The sequence below is a fragment of the Cydia pomonella genome, chromosome 15 (genome assembly GCF_033807575.1).
Source record: "Cydia pomonella isolate Wapato2018A chromosome 15, ilCydPomo1, whole genome shotgun sequence".
Lineage (NCBI taxonomy): Eukaryota > Metazoa > Arthropoda > Insecta > Lepidoptera > Tortricidae > Cydia > Cydia pomonella.
The window spans coordinates 14,895,902-14,908,934 of record NC_084717.1 but is presented as its reverse complement, the minus strand read 5'-3'; the positions used below and the strand labels follow the sequence as shown (position 1 = coordinate 14,908,934).

The window sequence follows — 13,033 nt, the reverse complement described above, 5'->3', positions numbered from 1 at the left end:
TTTTTTGAGGAGCGAAAACTACAAGTTTAGTGGAAATGTTCAACACTGTAAGGTATAGTTAAAATTCCGAAAGATTAAATAAATATGGGACGCAGTATGGTATTACATCCCTTTTTATCAAATCTCGATATGTAAAATTATCAATAGTATTTTTTTGCAAGTTCTAAGCGCTTATTTTCCCTGTCCGTACCTAAAAGGAAAGTTAAAACTGGAAGGCTGCGTGCACCTGGCGCGCAGTGGCTACCAGAAATATGTTCAAACTAGCGACACAGGTATTTTAATACTTAAAGTATAGTTTGTGTAAGGATCGCTGTCACTGAAGCAGCCACTTCTTATACATATATGTCCCAACAAAAAAAAAATTATTTTAATTCTACTGTTATTGCAAATTGCACCAGTACGGACCTGAGTGCGCGTCTCGATGAGCTCCAGCAGGTCCTGCCAGGTCTCCTTGAGCCCCTCCTTCCACTGCGCGATGGTGGCGTTGTCGGAGTGGCCCATGCCGATCATCTGGTCGGCGATGCGCTCGGCCGTGGCCACGCGCTCCGAGCCCACGGCTTGTGTCTCGCGCGCGAACTCCTTGAAGCGCTCCCATAGCAGCTGGAATGGTAAACACACTCAATAAAGTTTAATTAACATTTCGAATTTTGATTGTGAACAAAGTCAACAATTGATCTAGGTAACGGGTGTTTAAAGCTTCCTACATCTCATGGCGACCCATTACAGTAGTGAATAACATAATACCGTTATTCCGTTAGATTAGAAGTACCTCTCAGGTTTAAAAATCTTAGTTTTAGAGTATTTTATTTTGTGACAGTTTTTTAAACTGGTTTTAACCCATACGAAATTGTCCAGATCTCCAGTACTCACGGTGACGTGGTCGTAGTCCTGGCCGAGCTCCTGCGAGCTGGCGACCAGCTCGCGCTCGGTGATCCACTGCTCCAGGTCGTCGACCTCGCGCGACAGCTGGAACAGTCGCAGGGCTTCGTCGAGCTTGGCGCGACGCTCGCCGGCCAAGTCCTTCAGGCCGGCGTACAGTTTGTCCACCTGGGACTGCTTCACGGAGATTTGTTCGCTGTAAGAAATTGCGCGGTTAGAAATTGGTAATTATTTTGACATAGAATGAACACTGTAAGTTAAGAACAGGATGGATGCTTGATCGCGGCATACAGCTGGAAGCTTCTTACGTTCATGTTAAACATATACATTCATACAGACTTAAGGCACTTTGCCGCTTGCCGCCACGCTGCCCACCTTCCAAACGTTCCATTGGATTTCAAGATCAAGTATGGACATAATATCATCAACTAGGTTATCGTATGATCAGGTTAGACTTGCCTCAAAGGATGTTCTTCGCTAGTTAGCTGTCTGACGGTCTCTCCTAGCTGCCGGATGGTCTGAGCGTAGTCGTCCACAGACTGCTCGAGGATTTCGTGTTTCTTCATCAAATTCTGCGCGCTAATTTCATCCTAAGAAAATTTAATTTCATTAAGTAGTTAATTAAATTATTTACTGGGACAGAGTGCTTTAACAACTGAATTCAAATAGACGGAGTTTGACAATAATAATAGGTATTTTATGTTTATTTTATTTTATTGTATGATTTCAGATTTCTCAAGACTTATTTTGGACTGATTAGAATTATTGTAAAAATGATTTTTTTTGTTGGTTCCATAGTCACTACTACAAGGACTAATGAACACGAAAGAACTTTATCGTACATTTGCTCTTAGTAAGCGACATCTAAAGGAGTGCTTCTGCTGATTAAAACCATAAAATGACGGCATACAGTTTATTTTAAGTTGGTCCTTTTTTTAGGAGTTATATTTTAGAAAGTGAGTTACCTTGCCGCGGTCCTCGACCATCATGTACAGCTCCTGTTCGCTCATCCACGCTTCCGCCTCGTTGGCGTCGAAGAGGTACTGCTGCGCCTTCTCCCATTGGGCGAGGTTGTTCTTGCGTTGTTCGATGGCATCTGCGGAAGTTTAGTGTGAATGAAAAGTGTTATAAAAATAGTTATGGAGCGTTAAAGCAGCTTCTCTAATTTACTATATCATTAAGCTGAACAAATAAAATTTACCTTTAAGTTCTCGCCATCTCGCAGTAAGTTCTTCAATGAGAGATTTAAACTCAGGCGAAGCCTCGTGTCCCTCGTCGATGAGCTTCTGTCCGTTCGCGATAACGGTCAGAATGCGCGGCTCGTGGTTCTCCGTCTCCGTCTTCAGCGACTGGTTCTTCTTCTGCAGCATCTGCACGTTGAACAGGGAGTTGCCGTAGTCCGTGCTGGTGGCTAGAGGCATCTTCTCGTGCACCCAGAGATTCTCGTCTTCTACGTCGCGACGGAATTGGAACGCTTCCTTCTTCTTGGCCAACTGACGCTGGCGATCTAGCAAAGGAGCCTTTAACTGCTCGAAACGGTGCTCCACTAACTTCTTCTTCTCCTTGATCTCGTCCATCTTGTCTGGAACGGTTTTTTGAAGGTATTCAGCCTGGGTCTCCAGTTCGGTGACCTGCTTGGCCTTCACGGCCATCTGAGTCTCGATCATCTGTTGCTTCTGCATGAGAATATTCACAGATGCCAGATCAGAGCCGGTGTCGGTGTTCTCGATTTGTTTCTCGAGCTCGTTCATCCAGGAGTCGATGTCATCGCAGGTCTGGTGGATGAGGACCTCGCGGTTGGCGTCGAAGAGGCGCTCGCCCTTGTCCTTTGTGGTGGTTTGGAGGTTCTCGAATTGGTCTTGTAGTTCGCTCATCTTGGGGGAGATGATTTCGGCGAACTCGGGTTTCTGCTTCATGAGATCCTCGGCGGCGTTCTGAACGGCGAAGAGGCGCTCCTTGTTGGCGCCGATTTCGGCTTCGAAGGCTTGATGGCGAGTCCATTTGGAGTGGATGGTTTTGGCGGAGCGGTAGGTGTCGTCCTGGGCGGTGACGTTCTTCTCTTGGACCCACTCGCCGAGCTCGTCGCAGTCCTGGAGGAACTGGTGGAGCTGGAGTTGGTCCTGGAGCTTCTCCATCTGCTGGAGGGCCTTGTCGCGGTTGGCGGCGCGGCGCTGCTCGATGCTGTCGGCCTTGCGCTGGATCTTGTCGGCGTCGAAGTGCTTCTCCTCGACGAGGCGGTTGGCGAACTGCACGACGGAGTTGATCTTGTCGTCGTTGGCCTCCATGGTGGTGAGGAAGGCCTCGTGCTCCTTGATCATGTTCTCGGCTTGCTCCAGGTTGGTGGGTGGCTCGGTCTTGGCCAATCTGGAGGAAAACATTAATAAGTAATTGCTTTTTTGTTTTATTTTAATACGATGTGTGTTTTTGAGATGTAGAACTGAAGGATGAACTTCAGAATATAAAAGATGAGGATTGATTGATGGGGCACAAGAAAAAGGTTCCTTTTGTAGAAAACTAAGTCTTTCCTGAGCCTCTCGAATGCCGGAACGTGGATCCGCGCAGTAAGTATTGAATTCAAATTCATTAATAATTAGAGTTGAACACCTACTAACGTGGATCCGTGTTCGAGAGGAAAAGCCTTCGTCCTGATTCAACAACAAATTCCTAATAAGGTCAATCATTACGTAACAAAGCGTATGACTACAAATTGATCCTTGACTTTAAATGGGGGAACGTTATGTTTTTAGGGTTCCTAACCCTTATAGTTTCGCCATGTCCGTCTGTCTGTCTGTCTGTCTGCCCGAGGCTTTGCTCCGTGGTCGTTAGTGCTAGAAAGCTGAGATTTGGCATAGATATATAAATCAATAAAGCCGACAAAGTCGTACAAAAAAACTAAAAATTTAATTTTTTTTAGGGTACCACCCCTACACGGATAGTGGGGGTGAAAAATTTTTTTGCTTCAACCCTACAGTGTGGGATATCATTGGAAAGGTCTTTCAAAATTAATAGGGGTCTTCAACAAACATTTCTTGATAAAGTGAATATATTACATAGGGACACATTTTTTTTTTCTTTCGGAGCAATTATCTCCGAAAGAAAAAAAAAATGTGTCCCTCCCCCTCTAACTTTTGAACCATAGGTCCAAAAAATATGAAAAATATCTTGGAAGTAGAGCTTAAGAAAGACATTAAATGAAAACTAGAGCGGATATGATCAGTTTAGCTGTTTTTGAGTTATCGCAAAAAGTTTACCCTTTATAGTAAAAAGACGTACACCCACAGTTCATCCCTTGGTTAACAATCTACCATACTTTAAGCTCCAGTTTAGCTTATTGTGACGGAAGAGTAACTACGGAACCCTACTCTGAGCATGGTCCAACAAGCTCTTAGCCGATTTTTTTTTAGTCATAAGGGCGCTATTGTCTATGGATCGAAGCTAATGATAGGATCATTATTGGTGAAGAAGGTTCTCACCTCAACTCCTGGTGTGTGAGCAGCACCTCGGCCTGCCTGGCGTCGCGCTGCAGCAGCTGCAGCTCGAGGCTCTGCGTGAGCAGCTGCTGGCGGTTCTCCCACATCTGCTGCAGCTCGGCCCAGCCCTCGCGGAGCGCCTTCAGACGCTCGCGGAGGAACATGTACTGCGGGTCGTCCTGTGTCGAAGGCTCCTAAGAAAAAAAGAGTTTATTAGTTTGCATTGTAATCGTAAATCAAAAATGCAATTATAGTCTGTCAAGCCATTTCCGTCAGTAGAAAAAACCAGCAAATAAAAAAAAATGCTAAAAGGGTTATCGTTCCATAAAAAATTTGAATTCCGATCTGAATCCTGGCCCTGGGAACGAGACACAGAAGTGCAGCGATGTTAAAATAACTCTTTGAGACAGAGATTTATGCATTTGAACATTATCAGAAGACACAAAACAGTTTTCTTAAAAATATAGTGTATTCTTCCTCAAACTTTTAATTCTTTTTGTTAGAAATTTGAAAATAACGCCTTTATTTGAACTTCACATAGTAATTTTGCGTCAATAAATGTAGATCTTTCTGTGCTGCCACCTGTAGTTTACACAGGCTCCCTATTTCACGGAATTCAGCAACCGTATTACTCACGACAGTTTAAATTCGATTATTGCAAACGAGTTGAAAAGAAGGCAACTCACGGCAGTGATCTTCTCTCCGTACTCCATCATCTTGGCGTACTCGTCCTTGTAGTTGTCGATCTCCTCCTTGATGGTCTGGTGCTGCGATAGCAGTTTCTCCGCCTCCGCCAAGCTCGACGGTGTATCTACGCATTTCGGATAAATATTATCAGTTTCATTTTTGTTCAAAATTAACGATGTATACACTGGAAAATGGACATGACATTGTGAGCTTTTACTACAGTAGACCCAGTGCCATTTAATGTCAAGTGTAAAAATATAGGTGTACACATCTTACTCAAAAATATGTCCCATAGCATCTTATTCCAGTGTAATAAGAGCGTAGTACCATATTTATGAGACGATTCTTTCGATACATATTTTTGCACTTGACTGTACATACGCAGAAAAAAAATCTGATTATGACTTACATCGCCTATAACTTTTGTTTTCTACCAAAGTAGTTTTGGACTGTACCAGTAATGTGGATATTCCAAAGTTCTGAACTTCTGTTTATAGAAAAGAGAAACTAATATCTATGACAAAGGTAGCAATGTCATCATTAATTTGAAATTTCTATGAAAATATGTTTAATTATTAAAAGAACGGTTTTGACGCCAATTACCTACAATACGGCCATTAAGAATAAATAGTTAACATTTTAATTTATATTATGCATGATAGTAACGACACTTATAGTTCACGCGTCACGTCATCCACGATGACGCGCAAATTTGTCAAATCTAACCTTTAATAATATGCGAATATGAGTGAAGGCACGCGTCGTCGGGAATGAGACGATCTGTATATGAATAGAACAGCTGTTTGACTTGAGTATCCTGAGCAAAAAAATACGAACCGTTCGGAACGGGTAGTCTGTAGTTGTCTTCGGCTAGGTTCCTCTAGGTTGAAGTTAAGGTGTGATTCCAGAACAATGAGGGGCGTTTGGTACATACCTTCCGAGGCGACGTCGGTCTGCGTCTTGGTGAGCCAGGCTTGGAAGTGGTCCACGGAGCGCAGGAACCGGTGGAGATCTCCGGCCTCTTCCAGCTTCGAGTCGCGCTCTTTCAACTGTTTGAACAAACATTGTATTATTCATGTTAACAGTGTAATAATCAAGGCGTTATAAATGCAAATATGCCTGCAATATACCCAATGTATACTAAATCAAATAATGATAAAAGTTGTGAAGGAGTCACCATCTGCGTGAGCTGGTCCCAGTTGTCGGTGATGACGGTGACGCGCTCGCGGATGAGCGCGGCCTCCTCGGGGTGCTCCTCCTCGATGGCGCTGGCCTCGCCCTCCAGCGACGAGATGCGCGCCTGGATGGCCGCCAGGTCGCGCTCCATGCCCGACAGCCGCCGCTGGAGGGTCATCACACCTGTAGGGCGAAGTACAGTTTAGATTCTGCTTATAATATATGCCTACGCATGTGCTTAAATGCACACCCCCGCCCCTTGGCCATCGGCCATATGAACTGCTATGCTAGTCCATCAGCTCAGCAGGCAACGCCCTTGCTTCCAGCGTTTTCGTATTACGACAAAATGACTACCCAATTTCTGTATTTTGGTGTATTTATAGTGAATTATGTTTTTAAAAGGATTGGCACTGTGTAACTCATACAGTGAACTAAGTTACTATCTTCTTATATAAATAAAAGATTATAGTTTAGTTTAAAGGATCAGTCGTTAAATAACGTTACCGTTGAGATCCATCTCCAGGTTGTCGGTCTGCTGCAGGATACGCTTCTTGTCCTCGATCCAGGAGACGGTCTCGCGGCACTCGATGTGGAACGTCTGGACTCCTTGGGCAGACTTGAGCTCGTCCTTCTTGCCCTCGGCCTGTCAGAAACAAGTAATGATTTTTAAGGCAAGTTGCATTAAAAGGAAGTATTAAAAATCTAAACAACTTAATTTAAGGTTTCCGTGATGCAGAGACTTTATGAAAGGGATACGGGACAAGACAATTCCTTGTACCTCTTCTAGTAACAAGGGCAATGAAGCGAGCTATAATCGGAGACGGATATATACAAGAGACCCGAAGCCATTCATATAGCTCTCTGAGCCAATATATGTCGCAATCATTCGTAGAACCAGTGGCGATTGTGGAGGATTATCGAACTGCGTTCTCAGGTTCGCGGTCGCAAAGTCAGCGAGAGGCTCCTAACAAGGTGAATCCACGATCGGGTATAAACTGCAGTTGGATCCGATCCGATGCGTCAGATCAGGACATCTAAGGACACCGACCTCGGTGTGGAGATTATTGTCTGTGGGAGGTTTATATTTGTACCTTGTCGCGGAGCTGGCTCCAGGCGGCGTTGAGCCTGGCCTGGCGCTCCTGGATGCGCGGCGCCTGCGGGTGCTCCACGTGGATGAGCTGGCGCGCCAGCTGGTTCACGACGGCCACGCGGGACGCGTTCGCGTTCATCTCCTTGTCGAAGCCGTCGTATCTGCGCGCAATAACATATTCTTTAAATACAGTGCGACCGATATGATGTAAGCAATTCATAAGTCGGCTGTTAAATTAGCAGGTAAAGAAGGCCACGTTCATAGAAATTTGATCATGTTTCTCTGCAGCTTGCGTTACAAGATGATAAGTATTATCTTACCAGTTGCCACACAGTAACAGCGTTTGTTTGAGGTAGAAAAGATTAAGATTTGTTTACCTTTAGAGTTCAATATAAAGTGGTATTTTCGTTGATTGTAAGTATGAGTAGATATTTGTCCAGGGCCTGCAATGCTAACCTGTGCTTCATGATCTCGACATCGTCGATGTCCTTGGGCGGCAGCATGGTGTCGAGCATGCGGTCCTTCTCGGCGATCCACTGGTCGGCCGCGTCGGCCTCGGCCAGCAGCTTGAAGAGCGAGAGCGCGTCGAGTAGGCGCTGCTTGCGCAGGCGCGCCAGCTCGGCCAGCTCGCCGTGCCGCGAGTCCATGGCGGCCAGGCGCTCGCGCACCTCCGCGCTGCTGGCGTCCTCGGGGCTCAGCTCCGAGGCCTACGGAAAATATGTATAATAAATACGTTAAACTAGGAATATGTCCCTATCTACCTATTTAAACTTTATAGTACAAATTTCTTATATAGAATTGAAAAAGTATGATCAGGACACTGAAGAATTTTTATCAATCGCTTTTATTGCGCGCGATATTGCTGTCAAAGGCAATAATAAAAAATGAGCGCGAGTGAGAGAAGGGAGAAAGTGATCAATAGAAATCATTGTTAAATATTTTTCACGCACTTAATTTGATTTTTTTTTCTTTACACAGATATTTTAATTAGTTATTCACTATTATTTATCTTCAAAATTTAAATTTAAGTGCCGCCTTGGTTTTAATTATACCAGAGCGGTATAGTACATTGTACGAGAGGCTGGAAAACCGCTTAGTGAAGGCCTTCAAATAATACGAGTCCATCTTTAGCGTTTAATTTATTTTGTACATTGAACATCGTACCTGTTGCTTCAGCTGCTGGATAACGTTGGCGTAGTTCTTGAGCTCGTCGGTGACGTCCTTGTGCTTCTTCAGCAGGCTCTGCACTTGAGCCTCGTCCACGCCGGTGTCCTCGGACGACACCAGTCTAAACAGATAACATTTTATATGAAACAATAATAATAACTCAAAATAAAAAAATCGTAAACCTTTTTGCAGAGATTTTCAGCTTGAGAGAGTTCCGGTTACTCTAGTTACAATATTAGCGGAAAATCGTTGAGCATTAGACTTTTTGTTTGCCGCGACATCTATTGTCGAGTAGCAGTACTGAGAGTTCCGCTACTTGACGCTAGATGTAGACTACGAAAATAACAGTATTTTTGGTAACAAAACCGTTGTATGGAGTGAGCACTCTTGGTCTTCTTAAGTCTCTTTGATCGCAGCTATGTGTGTTATTTATTTACGCTACGGGTGATCAGTTGCATGATAAGAAAGATATTTCATTTCATAAGCAAATCATCAAAATCTCAACGAAGTCGGGTTGCAATTTTTCAATGAAAATAAGCGTTATGTTATAAGTTGTTACCGCAGGGTATCCAACATCCAGTTGTCGATGTCGTCGGCGTCGGCGAACAGCTGGTGGTAGCGCACGGCCGCGTCCAGCCGGTTCTTGCGCAGCGAGGCCACGTCCAGCAGGTGGTTCCATTGGGACAGGATGTCGCGGAGACGCTCCTGAAGTAACACAAGGAATTCAGCGCATTGTTGACTAGACTACAGTAAACGTACTCTCGTTGCGTGTTAGAGGGCCACGTTGTGACCTAAATCAGAAATTTAAAATTGATATTGGTAACCAAGAAACCAAACTACCACCTAGTGAGTTGGTATTTATCGAATTTCGGTAGCTCCTTCTCGCCGGCACCAAGGTCTAAGGCAGGGGTATCCAAACCCCGGCCCGCGGGCCAAATCCGGACCGCGAGGCGTTCCAATCCGGCCCGCGGACACCCAACTCGACAACCCACGCTCCGCCCCCCACGCGAGGTTGCACAACGGATCCCAGGCTCCAGGGGTTCAGCATTCATTGAGAGTGGAACTGATCCTAACAGCAGCAACTAGACCCCCCTCCCCTTCCTCCCCGGCGCAAAAACCGATGGTGGCCTGCGCGAAAGTTTCTGAGATGCAATATGGCCTTCGGGTAAAGAAGTTTGGAGACCCCTGGTCTAAGGGAAGGTTTTGTATGTTAGTTATAATCGAATACTTATTTTTGTTCAAATAGGACCGTATTTCCAGGGCGGATAAATTATTCTATTTACAACTCTATCACTACTGTCATAAGTTTACCTGGATCCTGTCGGCACCGAAGTGTCCCTGCGAGACGAGTTCGTCTCCGACGCCGGCGACGCTCATAAGCTGAGGTTCGTGAGCCTGGACATCCGCTTCCAATGCCTTGTGTTTGGAGATCAGCAGGTACACTGAAGAAAAAGAAATCAATTCATTAAATATGTGATGGATCCTCAAAATATTAGCTCGGTGTCAGATTATCGTGCAACAAACATTCATTATTAAAATAAACAAGATAATTCAAAATGTGAATGCTACTTAATCAGCAATGGACAGGACATTTGTGCTACCAAATTTTTTGTAGTTCAAATGCCAACTACATTTGCAAAATTAGGTTATTGCATACTTTGGATACAGCAAACATCAGTAGTGAGATCATGGTCGATGGCGTCCACGGACACGATCTGCTCCTTCTCCTTGATCCAGTTCTCTTCATCGGCCATGTCCCAGTAGAACTGCCACAGTTTGTCCGTCTTCCAGGCTACCGTTCAACAAACATACCAGTAGTGAGATCATGGCCGATGTCGTTCACGGACACGATCTGCTCCTTCTCCTTGATCCAGTTCTCTTCATCGGCCATGTCCCAGTAGAACTGCCACAGTTTGTCCGTCTTCCAGGCTACCGTTCAACAAACAAACCAGTAGTGAGATTATGGCCGATGTCGTTTACGGACACGATCTGCTCCTTCTCCTTGATCCAGTTCTTCTCGTCGGCCATGTCCCAGTAGAACTGCCACAGTTTGTCCGTCTTCCGGGCTACAGTTTAACAAACATACCAGTAGTGAGATCGTGGCCAATGTCGTCCACGGACACGATCTGCTCCTTCTCCTTGATCCAGTTCTCCTCGTCGGCCATGTCCCAGTAGAATTGCCACAGTTTGTTTGTCTTCTAGGCTACAGTTCAACAAACATACCAGTAGTGAGATCGTGGCCAATGTCGTCCACGGACACGATCTGCTCCTTCTCCTTGATCCAGTTCTCCTCGTCGGCCATGTCCCAGTAGAACTGCCACAGTTTGCGGCTGTCTTCCAGGCGCTTTCTGTAAACATATTCATAAAATTAGTAGTGTTACCAGGTTCTAATAGTCACAATATCTTGCTTTTTACGGTCCAGTCCTATAAACTTCTAACGACTGCTGTCCCGATTTTTCCAAATATCTCCTAATCCTACCCTTTTAAGTTAAGGTATATTTGTGGTAATCCGTAAATAATGATGATAGAACTAGCGAGTGACATTATTTGTGAGACTTCTTTCTTCTTTCTTTAAAGCTTAAACTTGTCACTAACACTTCGCCAATTTACAGGTGTCCGTTAAAGTTCACACACGCTCCCGCTTGCGCGTTGAAAGGCCTGCTATCTCTTGATATTAAGAGCATTCCACGGGCTGTCCCGTACAGACGCATTTTACTTCCGGTGTTGCGACTTTTTTTCGGCGTTTCAAGCAGGCGATTATTTTTCTGTGCTATTTTTGACCATTTTCACAGAAAAAGAAACTTTTGTACCTGCAAATGTTCATAAAATTCGCGTTTGTACGGGACAACAGTAGACAATTTCATGGAATGCTTCATTATCACTTCTCACCAATAAACTCCGCTCCCTATAAACTATAAACTGTTGGCTCCGCTGTCCGCTTCCTATAGCGTTGTGGTATCTCTCTAGTTGCAGTAGCGTGCAATACCTGCGCTCGACGGCGAGATGGACGAGCTCGGCGTAGGCGTTCTCGAGCTGCTGGATGCGCTCCACCGTGATGGCGGGGTCGCACGGCCGGTAGCCGCCCTCCTCCTGCTCCAGGAAGCGCTGCGACTGGCCCACGACCACCTAGTTGCAGTAGCGTGCAATACCTGCGCTCGACGGCGAGATGGACGAGCTCGGCGTAGGCGTTCTCGAGCTGCTGGATGCGCTCCACCGTGATGGCGGGGTCGCACGGCCGGTAGCCGCCCTCCTCCTGCTCCAGGAAGCGCTGCGACTGGCCCACGACCACCTAGTTGCAGTAGCGTGCAATACCTGCGCTCGACGGCGAGATGGACGAGCTCGGCGTAGGCGTTCTCGAGCTGCTGGATGCGCTCCACCGTGATGGCGGGGTCGCACGGCCGGTAGCCGCCCTCCTCCTGCTCCAGGAAGCGCTGCGACTGGCCCACGACCACCTAGTTGCAGTAGCGTGCAATACCTGCGCTCGACGGCGAGATGGACGAGCTCGGCGTAGGCGTTCTCGAGCTGCTGGATGCGCTCCACCGTGATGGCGGGGTCGCACGGCCGGTAGCCGCCCTCCTCCTGCTCCAGGAAGCGCTGCGACTGGCCCACGACCACCTAGCAAATGCAATTAAACATCATTAATATCCGTAACAACTTCAAGTGTGAAAATCAAGTTAGTCAGAAACCTAATAATACGAGAATAATTTTCATATAAACTGTAGACAAAACAAACCGATTGTGTTCCCTAAAGCTCCGACTCCGACTCCGATGGCTCGGGCACGTAGTCCGGATAGGTGAAGATCGAGCAGTCTGGAGAGCGTACTTTGGAGTTCCAAATGGCCAAAGACAGTCTGGACGCCCTAGGTACCGCTGGAGAGACGAAGCGCAAAGAGACCTTAGCGAACTCGACGCCGTCGACTGTACAAAAACGTCTTTGGTCTTTGGTGTCGAAAGCCAAGATCCACTTCGGGTCGCTGCATTACGGCTGTAACTAGTAGTAAGTAGTAAAGCTAAGGGCTAAATATGTTTCATCATACCACTGTAGCGCGCTGCATGCAAGCGCCGGCGCCGCGATGAGACTCAGTTTGATTTTTATTTTAAACCTTAACTCCTTAGCAATAAGTTACACATTACCTTGACGCGTTCGCCAAGAACGTTGATATCAGCCTCGACGAGAGCGTGCTTTTGCAACAAGTCTTCGACTCCCATAAGATGTTTGCCGTAATCGTCGGTGAGGAGTCGCAGTTTGATTTCTTCCATGGAGTCTAAGATGTATAGCATTTCCTGTGAAATAGTATAATGTTAGATATTTTCATATACATCTTAAACTCAGTGTTAGTTATTCAAATCACAACAATAATAAAGAATTATTTCAATTGGAAAAGTATTTTTACACATTTTAATATAATTGGAAAAGTGTACACTGTTTTTTTTTTTCGTTAATTTCAATGGTGCAAATTAAGGATGGGTAAATTAAGCAACTTTTTCAAAGACACCGGTATTCTAATTAACTCCATTTCAGAGATAATATATAATTTATTTTTATTTTATAAGGCCCTCACGA

General features: G+C 45.5%; 1 protein-coding gene across 1 annotated transcript in view; it reads right to left on the bottom strand.

Moving 5' to 3' along the window:
• Positions 1 to 13,033, bottom strand: part of LOC133525964 (spectrin beta chain) — a 75,163-nt gene that overhangs the window by 19,013 nt on the left and 43,117 nt on the right. The window contains exons 11-28 of the mRNA XM_061862410.1: positions 12,604 to 12,753; positions 11,945 to 12,084; positions 10,693 to 10,817; positions 9,781 to 9,911; positions 9,029 to 9,174; positions 8,467 to 8,590; positions 7,759 to 8,009; positions 7,304 to 7,463; positions 6,717 to 6,855; positions 6,214 to 6,395; positions 5,971 to 6,085; positions 5,036 to 5,160; positions 4,353 to 4,543; positions 2,081 to 3,243; positions 1,845 to 1,975; positions 1,339 to 1,469; positions 871 to 1,075; positions 406 to 600 (exon numbers count right to left, since the gene is read on the bottom strand). Of these exons, the coding sequence (XP_061718394.1) occupies positions 406 to 600; positions 871 to 1,075; positions 1,339 to 1,469; positions 1,845 to 1,975; positions 2,081 to 3,243; positions 4,353 to 4,543; positions 5,036 to 5,160; positions 5,971 to 6,085; positions 6,214 to 6,395; positions 6,717 to 6,855; positions 7,304 to 7,463; positions 7,759 to 8,009; positions 8,467 to 8,590; positions 9,029 to 9,174; positions 9,781 to 9,911; positions 10,693 to 10,817; positions 11,945 to 12,084; positions 12,604 to 12,753 (3,804 nt within the window). The remainder of the gene's footprint in view (positions 1 to 405; positions 601 to 870; positions 1,076 to 1,338; positions 1,470 to 1,844; positions 1,976 to 2,080; positions 3,244 to 4,352; positions 4,544 to 5,035; positions 5,161 to 5,970; positions 6,086 to 6,213; positions 6,396 to 6,716; positions 6,856 to 7,303; positions 7,464 to 7,758; positions 8,010 to 8,466; positions 8,591 to 9,028; positions 9,175 to 9,780; positions 9,912 to 10,692; positions 10,818 to 11,944; positions 12,085 to 12,603; positions 12,754 to 13,033) is intronic.